The sequence below is a fragment of the Ammospiza nelsoni genome, chromosome 16 (genome assembly GCF_027579445.1).
Source record: "Ammospiza nelsoni isolate bAmmNel1 chromosome 16, bAmmNel1.pri, whole genome shotgun sequence".
Taxonomy (NCBI): domain Eukaryota; kingdom Metazoa; phylum Chordata; class Aves; order Passeriformes; family Passerellidae; genus Ammospiza; species Ammospiza nelsoni.
In genome coordinates this window covers 8295008-8307317 of record NC_080648.1, presented here as the reverse complement: position 1 = coordinate 8307317, position 12310 = coordinate 8295008, and the positions used below count along the sequence as shown (strand labels likewise).

The 12310-nt window shown below is 39.6% G+C and overlaps 1 protein-coding gene across 1 annotated transcript in view; it reads right to left on the bottom strand.

Annotated features, from left to right (window-relative positions):
- The window catches only part of ATP10B (ATPase phospholipid transporting 10B (putative)), a 45769-nt gene extending 33823 nt beyond the window's left edge, over window positions 1–11946 (bottom strand). Inside the window, exons 1-2 of the mRNA XM_059483910.1 lie at window positions 11672–11946; window positions 10129–10323 (exon numbers count right to left, since the gene is read on the bottom strand). Of these exons, the coding sequence (XP_059339893.1) occupies window positions 10129–10323; window positions 11672–11946 (470 nt within the window). The remainder of the gene's footprint in view (window positions 1–10128; window positions 10324–11671) is intronic.
- Window positions 11947–12310: the final 364 nt, after the last annotated feature.

Below are 12310 nucleotides of genomic sequence, written 5' to 3'. Positions count from 1 at the left end.
TAATTAAAAATACCAAAAATAGTACAAAGCTTTTCTACAACTTTGTAGGGAATTGCCAGTGGATGAAAGGAAGAAAAGCACTTCATGATGAAACTGGTGCACCCCACGGCAGCACTGTCCTAGTTGTCTAACAAGATTTTTCAGATGAAGCAGTTTCCTTTCAGCAATCCCTGTAACTGGGAACACTGCCCATTTTCTGTGCACTGATGAAAGTTAACACCACAAGCTCGGGTTGCTAAATAAACAGAGGAGCTTAATAAACCCAAGATGGTCTGATGAGAAACACACAGAAAGGGCAAATGTATTGAACCAATCAAATAAAAATCACCAGATGTGGGGATTTTCAGTAGGTGGGAATCTGGACCGTGGTTCTTACAGCATGTGGTATCAGGGCTGTGGCACACTGAAGACAAGAGGTAAGATAAAAGTTCCTCAGTCCCTGCTCTCTTTTACCAGGCAATTTAACAAAAGCACATCCAAAAAGTGTTCCCTTGCTCATAGACATCATGATGATGCCCATCAGAGGATACTGCCAGTGAAAAGAGGCCTTGAACAGTCAAAATGATGCCTGCCAGAACTGTTATTGAACTCATCAAATCTGAACAGAAGGCCTGAACTAAACAGATTTTATGAGGTAATTTCTGGGAAAAAATGATAATAAAAAAGTCCTGCTGCAGTCGGAGATTGAGGGGGAACTTGAATAAATTATTGACTTTGTGTCAACAATTAGATTTCACTTTCTTGGATTCAATAAAGATAAATTTCAAAGAAAAACTGGATTAAAATGGATGGTGAATGGAGGGAAATAAAATAATTGTTCTGCTATATAGAAAAGATTAAATAAAACTAATTCTTCACATGCACTCCACAGCATGGATGTCTCCTAGATTGTCTTAGAGAAAGATCTTCAGAAATCTCTGTCATTTAGAAACATTTTATCAGACAATTAATCCAGTCAATCTTATTCCCTAGAATTACAGCAAGCTCCATCTCAGGATCCTTTGCAGTTCAAAATAAAGATATGGCTTGCTCTGCACTATATCCCCCCTAAATCGTCACCAGGTCATGGCACATAGAAAAATATATCAGTGTTGTCAATAGAGAAATGTACATATTTATATTTTTTTGTACGTAAATTTGCTAGAATGCTATATTTGAAAATGACCTCCTTCAAGCAACACTTATTTTATAAAAAACAATATCCTGGGATCCTGCTTCTACATGGCAACAGGTTGAATCACACAGCTGCTTACCCTTCACAGTCTATTTTTGCAAATAAAAATCTTGCACAATTTTATTCTATCAAAGATTGTATCATCTTTTATATGCAAACCCCTCACAAAATATTTTCAAAGATCCCTTCATGCCCATGACCTCACCATTAGGAACTACTGCCACAAAACAAAAAAAACTGACAGCAAAGGAGCAGATTTAGGACTCAAGGAAGGCACAAGGTCAGACAGAAACTGATTCTGGAAACTGTCCATAGGTCAGAGTACAGCACAATTGGCTGATGATGCTCCTGAGCTGCAGATGCTGCCTGGGCATGGGAAGGTGCCAGGTGGGTTTGTCACCGCTCCTGCCGCCATGCCATGCCATGCCATGCCATGCCATGCCATGCCATGCCATGCCATGCCATGCCATGCCATGCCATGCCATGCCATGCCAGTTTCTGTTCCAGCACACCACCCCAGCAGCACCAATGATTCCATTTATCATTGCCCAGCCCTGTACCCAGCCCCAGCCTTTCCCCACTGCACCAAACTCCCAGGATTTGAACACTATGTTAAGACAGCAAAAGCACCTTTTAAAAAGAACTGAAATGGAATATTTCTAAATTCTAATAAAGTACATACACTTGTATCATACTGGCATTCCAAATTCTCAATGCTAATAACAGATCCTATCTTCTCATGTGCTTAAACTGCCTATAGCATCATAACAAGTAACTTATTTTCTCAATGGTACAAGCCTATGCTCAACTTCCATAACCAACTAAAGCTTATGTAAACTTTAAGTAAGTACCGGATCTTTGTAAATGTATTATTTGTTCATATAAATGTTTTTGGCTTTATTTTAACTCACCCTTGAAGAAATAAAATAGAATAGATGTAAACAGCATGTTACTTAGACTTTAATAGGTTAATTTTGTAAATTGTAGATTTTTGTATTTAGGAAAATCTATTTTTTTTACTGCCTTGAACAAAATACTATTGTTACAATTCTTCCTAGTACCAGCTGGAAGGAACAGATAATTTCAAGGTGATTCAACTGATGTCTCCTAATCATTAGTATTAGTTTCTATGGACTCTCATTAACTTGCAAAGTTTCTGGAAAGCACAGCCCACATCAGCTCTTTTGACAGTCATATCTTGATATGAACATGTGGCTCTTGAGGTCACATGGTAGAAACACTCCACTCTCCAGATTTTAATGGTATTTTAAAAGTTCAGACAGTTAGGTTGAATCTTAATGCCATAAGGCCATGATTTTGCAGGTCTCTGAGCCAAAGCCAGAGATTCTTATTTATTTGGTCTTAATGTTTAGTCATTAGCTCCACTGCTAAGCCATTGCACCTTTTCTGTGAAGCAGCTTTAATTGTCTTGGCAGGTAATAGATCTTGTAGAAAGCTCTGATCGAGCAATACACGAAGCAGTGGTAGCTTTAGTAATGCATTTTATGGATTTTCTTCCACAGAGGCTGAGGCTCCTCCTGTAGCAATACACCCTGACTGGCAATTGCAGCTCACTGCTCTTCCACCTTCAGCTGCTGCTGCCTGGACCAGCTGGGAGCTGGTTTGCATTTAGCCAGTTCAGCTTGTCCACAATTCCTCACAATGCATTGTCATATCCCACACAAGGTGTTTTAATTTCTTCATGATTTTGGTAGCCCTGGTTTCAAGCAGTGTCATGGTGACACAACACGCCTGAGTGTTCTGTTGGGTAAGGACATTTTCTCAGCTCCCTGCACGGCTGAAGAATGATGCAGAAGGCACTGTTTGTGTCAAACTTGCGGCTAATTCAGGTATCCACAGCTAAACCAGGGACAAAATTTCCACAGTACATGAAGAGCAGACAAAAATGACAGGGATGGCAGAGCAGGGGATGCCCATTGCCAGAGAACAGCACTCATGTTTAACATTAGGCAGGGGGGTGTTCACTTGCAGCTAATCCAAGTGCTTGCTTTGCAGCTGTCACAGGAATTCACCTGTTCAGGATGTCTTCAGCCTCCAGCTGATAAGATACACTGTCCAGAAAAGGTAACACTGAAGCCCTGATATTGCTATGCCCAAGAAAACTGCAATTTTACCAGTGGTGAGGTTTCAAGTGGGACACAGGCTTTAGCCCTTTTTTTGTGTATAAAATGAAGCCACTAAAGCCTCCAGCAGGCTCCTAGTCTTTAAAGTTATGCTTTGTCAGAAAGCAAAAACAACAAAGCAGAGAGGAAAGGCTCTTGAACAAGTGAAAACTCAGGGCTGCTGACCAACACTTTAAATTAAGTGTTGGCAAGAAATCTTTCAGCTCTTGTGCTCTTGTCAGAATGGGATTTTCCTCTCATCCTGCTTTCTACTTTACAAACTTTCAGGTTCACCTTGGGTTGAATGAATTGCATGTGATATTTCTGAGTCCAAAGAAAAGTTGTTTTTCTTTAAACTCTGCATTTTGACAGTGAGTCAATTTGTGTTTTCCAGCATGTCTCCATCCCTTTTCTCTGCTCTTTTCCAGATGCCCACACCTCTGTTGGTCACTGCATCCCTGGCCAGTCCCAGCACTATCCCAGACAGGAGGAGCACCCACAGGAGGTACAGCCTGCCCTCTGTTCAGAAATCCAGCTACACAGAGCAGGTGAAGGAGGTTCAAACAGAAGGGCAGCCTTTGCTGCCCAGCTTCCCATAAAGTGTGCATGGTCACCTGCAGGCAAGCAAATCTCCATTGCTGCCAGAGAGAAAACTGCAGCACACAATCACAATACTTCAGTTGACTGAAAAACTTTAATTCTCTTTCAAAACAGTGGGTCCAGATTAAGCCACTTTCAGTTTTTCTGCTGTTGGCAGTTTTCATTTCATGCACCACAGTAATGAGCACTTTGTTTTTTCCTTCTTTCTATACCTCTGCTCCAGGGCTAACCCAGAGTTAGTGCTGATGCAAAAATCTTTACATGTTCTAAAACCTTACACTAAGTAGACAAAAAGTCAGAGTGAAGGCCAGCCTAAACTTTTTGTGCCACAGGCATCAGTGGACTGAGAGAGGAGGAGATTGATGCTTGTAGGAGCTATCTGAAAATGACAGGCTCTGAAAGTATTACAGAGGAACTTTCCATGGGAAGAGTAATCAGGCTACCTCATTTAGGATGCCTGTTGGCTTACCTGCTTCTCCAAAAGGGCCACAGGATGATTCAAGGCACATAAACAAAGTTTCTCTGAGTCACTGTCTCAGATACTCAAATTTAGGGTCTTACAATTAAGAAATATGAATAGCTTAAGTAATGTTAATGTTTTTGTGGCTGCTGCTGTGCCATACTGAACTGTGCATAGCCTTTGCATTTGTATCTTTATGTCTACTAAAACACAGGAAAAAATAGGTTTAATCTTCCAAAAATGTGCAATTGATGCAAAAACCTGTCTGGATGCTATGGAGTGTTTACAGAGTTTGATATAACCCTTGGGGTACATCACAGCCAAGCTATATAATAATTTCATATCAGTTAGTTCCTTAAACATTATAGAAATTCAAGAAAATTGAATATATATAATAGCTTTGGCAGCAATGACATTGACATTCACTTTCATGTTTGTGTGCCACATTCAGTACTGGCCCCTGTTAGCAAGTTAATGACAAACTCCAGAGAGTTTAGAGACAAACAACCACGGGAGGTTTGGAGGGACTGACTGACTAGAAAGATGAAAAGAGCAATCTGTGCCAGTCTTAACTGAAATGTCTCTGGGTGCTGCATATAGGTACAGCCTTATAAAATAACGGCCTTACCATTGTAAAATCATGGCTCAGTTACTTTGGCTAAGCAGAAGAGGACTGTGGGAAAGAGACTCAGCTGAATTAGGGACAGGAAAACAAGTTATAAACCATTGTGTGTTCATATCGTGGTGTATGGTGGTTGGTTGAATTATGTTTGTTATGCTTTAAAACAATGTAACTGATAATGGGCAAACTCCTCAAAAAGGCCTGGTTTTTGCAATAAAGCAGCTCTCCTTTGTACCTGCCTGGGGACTCTGTGTCACTATGGACCCTCACCCATAAAATGAATATGATAAAAATCACACATATTTGAAGACTATAATTAACTGTTATGGATGTAGTCTAACTAAATAGGGTTCCATGAAATCAGGTGACTTGAGAAATTTAAATGTAGTTAAAGAGGCATAATAAAGTATAGCATCATAGAAAATGCTTTGATGCTTTGTAGTAGTGGAAATCTACCTTGCTTGGAAAATGTTAAAGTAGACAAAGTGTATTTTAAAGAACACCATGAGAAAGCAGGCCTTTAAACATAGGTCTGTACCCTCTGCAATTCAGTTTTTTGTTCTCTCCTTTTGGTTTGTGATTCATTCCAAAGCACAGCAGATTGTCTACAGAGTATGATCCCCAAAGTTTGGGTTCCAAAAGTACAAACTCCTCAATCACACATCTGGGTTATTGCATCTCCCCAGGACACTTTAATGCCTATTAATGGTTTCTCATTTTTTCAATTAAACATTCTTTAAATACACTACTGGAAGTGTCTTTTCTTTCATTTGACCAGCAGACCAGATTTCCCATTTCAGCTGATCTCTGTGAAAAGAAAATTAGAATAAATATGTTTACAGGCCAGCCCATTTAATTTTAATTTCCCTTGCTCTGTGTTGAAAGAAGGCATTTTACTGCATTTTCCCTGTTCTTCAAGAAAGTTTTGGAGAACATTCAGTATCTGGAAAAGTTTGGTTTGCCTTTGTATTTCTTTTGGAACAGGTGCCAGAGTCCTTATTAAAATCTGAAATAAAGACAACATAGACTCCAAGATTATCTCTTAGAATCTGAGTAATATTTCATCCAGGATGGGAGATCAGTTGTTCTATTAGAAATAACTTTTTGCTGCCGCAAGAGTAACAAAATTTGCAGTGTCCCAAAAAGACTTTCACCTATGTTAAAACAATTACTTATTTTCATGATTCATATGGAATAAAATTAGAAGACATCATGCCTTTCCATGACTTTGCAGCTAGCAAGAAGAACAAGAAATATCAGCTTCCCAAAGCATCTGAGAAGCCTGATTGAAATTATTCATAATATAATAAGCTGTAGTGACTGATCTGATGGCAAATGTTATTACCCACAATGTTTCCAGAGAGGATGAATGCTGTACTCGGAAAACCTTCACATTTTCCTTTCCCTTCCATCACCTTTTTGGGCCATAAAACTTTGGTGAAAGACAAGATCCTAGACAAGACTGATTCATAGATCAAAATCTTTTTTATGGGATGGAATAACCAATTTTAAGGCAGGCCTGTCTCATGTTTCTGCATAGCAATCTTGAATCTGGATTGGAATATATGTTGTAATTCCATGGTGGATATTTTTCCTTTATACAAAACAAGTTCTACTGTATTCCCTACTTCTCGTGTTCTCATGGTAAAAGGATTTCAGATCTAAACTGACATGGTTTCTGTGTGTAAAGAGGAAATAAATAAGATCCCTCTGCAGATTTATTCTTTAGCACCTACTGCCCCACTTATTCTGTCCCATGCTGGTTTTAACAATATTAACAGATAATCCATTGCCTCATAGGCTAATGCAACACTGGAAAAGCTAGAACGTTCAGCCACACTGAAATTTCAAATATAGACAGAAGAGGCAGTTTGCCACCCTACCCAAACAGCTACAATTATTGACATTCTTCACCACAGATGAGACCTTAAATCCTCAATATTTAGAAACTTGTGAAATGCCAGCTTTTTATAAAAGTTGTCAGTTTTTTTAATGAGAAATGATTATCTATATATGGGCCTAATTTAGCCCCTGTACAAGCAAACCTATTGCTTTCCTGTTTAACCTGCAGGACATAAAAATAAAAATCTGCCAAACACATGCAGGAGAAACAAACAGAAATGACAGCCCCATGTGATAAAAACCACAGTTCTGCAAGATCTTGCTCATGAAAGCACATGTTACATAAAGCACTGTTGATTATTTTGGGGGCTGACAGGCACATTCATGGAGATGGAAAGTTTTGCACTTCTGACTCCCAGATGTGATATTTTATCAGGGAGAAGTCATTTGCTACTTTGCTGAGAGAACAGTTTTGATACAATAAAACATAATTTTCAATCTTCTGAATGTCCTAAAAGCAAGAAGTCATGAAGCAGTTTGAAGAAGCGACCACAGACACATGTAGTTAATTCACTTAGAGGTGAGTAAACAAAGGCATAAATTACTATCTTTCATTCCTAGACTGTTTTTACAGGTCCGTTTTACATACTTCCTAAGAAAGAAAAAATAACTGAAAGCTGTAAAGCATAAAATAAAATGAAGTTCAAAGGGCCAGGTTTTTAAGTGATTTCTTGGCATCTAAGAATGCAAACAAGTCCATGACAGATCTTGTTCTGTGCTACCTTAGGTTGGGAGAATTAAACCCTCTTGAAAATGTCTCAGAAATTCAGCTGCTGTAGCTCTTTGAGGACCTGCTTGCAGTGCACTGCATGTCTAAGAGGCTGATAGACACACCAATGCAAAGAAACTCAAAGTTAACTTCACAGTAAAATAATACTTAAAAAAAAAAAACAAACCAAAAGAACTTAAATAATACAATAATACTTAAAAAAAATTCTTTCCCTATATGAGAACAAATACCAGGTGATATATAGTGCCCATGACTTTTCCCTATTTCATCTAATGACTGTGATTTTTCAGCAGTTATTTTTTAATTTTTTTAAACAAAAAGCCTCACCATTTATCAAAAATCTTGACCCAATGTTTTTGGTAATCAAAACTGTATAAAACTTACCTGCTATAAATGTAGCATCCCATGTGATTGATTTCTTTGTCCAGTTTATACCTCCTGAAGTCCTCCCAAGCATCTTTAATGGCTGTGATGGCCATTATAGAACAAATGGGGATCACAGACATCTCTGGTTGGAAAGCATTCACCACCGGCACAAAATTCAGCAGTGCAATGAACACAAAGTAAATATTGGCAAAGCGGTGAAGCTGCTCATAGATATTTTTAGGGAGGAAAGTTATGATGGTATATTTTGTGGTCTTAATTTCATTGGTGTCATAGTATCTGTTTGGATTTTCCTTCCACTTCTTGCTTCCAAAGGGCAAATTGGAGACAATAGCACGTTTATTTTCATTTTTCTTCTTTCTTTTCCTTACTTTTCCTCTCTTCTCCAGATCCTCATTTTGGATTTCAGTGTCTGAAGCACCACATTGGCAGCAGGTTTCCTTGAAAAAATGTTTTTTCCATGTCATCCTAGAGAAGCAGCCTGGAAAACTTTTCCTTGACATCTTGTTTTTCTTTCAAAAAGTACCTCCAAGCTGAAAACCAATGAAGTCAGAAGAGCTCAGTAGTCCAAATGAACTCCCAGATGGTGAAGAGAAGAGTTGAGCTGTCTGAATCCCAGGGCTGCCTCCTCCACGTAGCCAGGGCCAGGGATCATCCTGACTCAGCTGCACCAGCTCCTAGATCCTGCTGGGGCAGCTGCACCTCAGCTCTGCCAAAAGCATCCTGAATGTTCTGTTCTTCCTGCCAGCAGATGCCTGGGGGCCCTGCTCAGACCATTTCCCTCCTCTGCCCGTGTGAATGTCTGTGCTTTAACACAGAGCTGTGGCAGAGCTGAACACACACACACACACACACACACACACACACACGATGTTCACAGGTCACTCCAGCAGCTCCAGGATCACTTTACAGCCCTGGGAGTTGCCAGGAAGCTCAAAGGTAATGGGCAGAGCTCCGTGTCCCAGATGTCAACAAAGGATTGCTACCAGCCTCTGAACAGACAGCATTTCTCTTGGACTTCCTCTATCTATTGTTAGTTTTCATGACCATAAGATCGATTATTATTAAACAAACAACCAACCCTATTCCCCCAAGCTAAGTAAAACTCTGATTTTGTAGCCAGCGGAGTCAGACACAGACAGAAGCAGGTCTAAGTGCAATGTACCTGGATTGCCCCTCAGCCAGATCCTTCTCCCCAACAGACCCCAAACCTTCCTCTCTCACCTAGGCACCTTGGATCCTTCTTCCTCTGACACGTTAATATGTCAGCACAGATGAGGCCTAATTTCCACAAGAGCTAATAACATGTATGCAAACCATAGCAATTTTTTTCTCTGTGGCCTGGGCTTAAGAGCAGGTGAAAAAAGGAAAGCACACAAATATTTAAACTTATTTTAAATGAAAACTCCTGTTTGCTTCACGATATAGCGACAAGGTAAGCAGTCTCAAGTTAGTACTTGGACAAGAAACTCTGATGAAATCGAAATGTTGCAACAAGAATTGCAGTGAAATTATTTCTTCCTTCTGAGTCAGTCCTGAGCAAACAGCTTCCCACAGTGTTGCACCAGCTCCAAAGCCAAGCTGGCTTGTATTGATCTCTCTGCTTACTGGAAGTCCTAAAACTTTTTCATCTCCTGATCATTATGTGATTTTCCTTGCTGCTTTTTCATCTCTTGATTATTATTATATGATTCACCTTGAATGTTGAATCATATTTGATCATTAATTTCTGTATTACTGGCTTTAGTGTGAGACATCTGAAGGACTTTGTTCCAGTTTCTGTACAACCCCAGTTTTCTGTTCCAGACTTGAGTAAGTTCCATTTATCCTGCAGATCCTGCTGCTATCAGGAGAGGAATTTGTGTGTGTTGAGGAGCTGCTCTGAAAACTTGAAATGAAAACCTGTATGTATCAGCACACACTGTTGTGATAGGAAACAAAGCCTCAGTGATATTGAGATGATTTAAGTAAAATAAATAAGGCATTTTGAAAAGTAGGAAAAAAATATTTTGTAATGGTTCTTCCAAACTTAGAGTATTCTGAAAGGTCAGTGAGGGAATTACTGTAAAATCAGATGAGCAGTTTCTATCACAACAGAAGCAAGGAAACAAATAACTGATTTAGTTTACTTACTTGTCATATACCCTGGTTTTAGTGAAGTTTATTGTCTTATCATGCTGATATTTTCTGTAGTCTTGAACAGCATCCTTAATCATGCTGAAAAGCAGCACCACGAGCAGAGGCAGCATAGTAATCTCCCTGTGGAAGATTTCCACTTGTGGGAACCAGTTCAGAATCACCAGAAACAAAAAGTAAAGATTACCCAGCCTGAAAAGGTATAAAATAAATTAAAAGTAGTCAGAAATTAGAATGTATCCTTTCCTTAATGAACAACCCCATTTCTGTGTCAAAGCAACATTAATAATTGCACTCTTCTACCCTGTTTTTCCTTTCTCCAGAACAAATTAATCAGCTGCTTAACCCAGATGCAAATTTTTTCTTCAGAAGAGCTTGTGACATACATTTTCATACTATTATAGCTAGCTCCAGTTTTCTCACATGTTGGAAACAATATTTGTCTGTGGGATCTCCAAGGTCTTTAATGGCCTCTCAGTCTTGAAAATAAGTACAAAATTAAACAAAGGCCAAACAAACCTTAAAAAATAACCAATGAATTTATAGAAATGTACCCATCAGGAATCCATGAAGGATTCTGCATATGGCAGGTTGAATTAGGAATGGGTCAATCTAGTATTCAGAATTAAAATTTCAAAGCTAGAGATGGATATACAACTTCCATTTCTCTTTATTGTGATGATGGTTCCCTGGAATCGAGTCCTTTTTGACTTGATTCTTTATGCTGGGGGTGGTGGGGGGGACTTTAACATAATTTTAAACCAGCACTTGGAAAGAAACCTGACCTTGCACTTGCACATATATATATATACTATTTCTACATTGGTAGACTCTCACTTTGTAACATTAAAAATATATCAAAATTGAGCTGCAGAAATCTACAAAATTTCAGAGGTGTCTCAACATATCCAATTAATTCATTTTGCGTTCTAAAAACCAGAGGTTTATACAACACAAAACCAGAAGGATTTTTAAATAAAAACTTGATTTTTTTTACAAAGAGAACTGTTGCAGCATTCAATTAAAAAGCTGATCACAGCAGTGGTTAATCACTCCCTTGCTTGCTTTAATCCACCATTTCAGTGTCAACTGTGTGCCATTTCGTTACAAATTATCATCGCCTAAATTTTGGTACAGTTGCAATTACAAAAGCAGCCCTTCTCCATCACAGTCAAATATCACAGTTTCAGAGAGAGTTCTTGAATCTCAAGAATCATTGAATTATTGCAGTTGAGACGGCCACGATACACAAAGCATCATTATACAATTTTAGAAAGCTTCAACCCATACAGAGCACCATCACACCACACCAGAAGGCTGCAAGGACCTGCCCTCCTTGTTCCTCAGCCCAGCCTTTTACCCCCTCCTGTTCCTGCCCTGCCCCTGTGTGCCCTCTGCTCCCTTTGCTCAGTGCCCCTGGGCACTCCAGGGCTCATTGCTGTCAGTGCTGCTCACAGCTGTGCCCATGGGCATGAGGCTGGGCCAGCCCCACTCCAATCACCACAAACTCTGTGTGCTTACATTGAATGTATTTTTTTACCTGTGGAACTGTCTCAGAAGATTTCGGGGCAAAAAAGTGACCCATGTGTACTTTGTGCTCTGTATCCTGTTTCTAGAATAAACTGTAGGAGCTTGTTTCCAGTCGTTGCGCTGTCTCCCAGTGTCAGGCAGCACAGTCCTCTGCGTGTTTAGGCAGAGCTTTGGTTTGGCTGTGGCAGAAAGCAGCAGAGGTGTTGATTCTGACAGAGCCGGGCAGGGATCGCGAGCTCCCCGTGGCTGCCAGCGGTGCCGAGCCGAGTCCACAGACAGAGCCATCCTCAGCAGGGAGGGCAGCCTGAAAGACAAATGCATGGCAATGCTGACAGCCAATTCCACTCTGGTAGAAAATTCCCTTCATGTTTTGCAAGTTGAGGTTTAACACAAAGACAATTCTCCTGCTCAGCGCAGTGCATGTTCTTCGATCTCAGAATTTCTGTAGAGAATGCAGAGAATAAAAGACAAAACAAAATCTTCAATAAGAGAAAATCTATTTCTATCTCTGGGGACGAAAAAAATATCTAAAATCTATTTTCTGTGCCTTAGAACAGCAAATTGACAGAGATAAAACCAATTTAACAGTGGTGAACATCGACTTTTCCATCATGAATCCTGTATCCTATTTTTAAAATGTTAAGTGCCA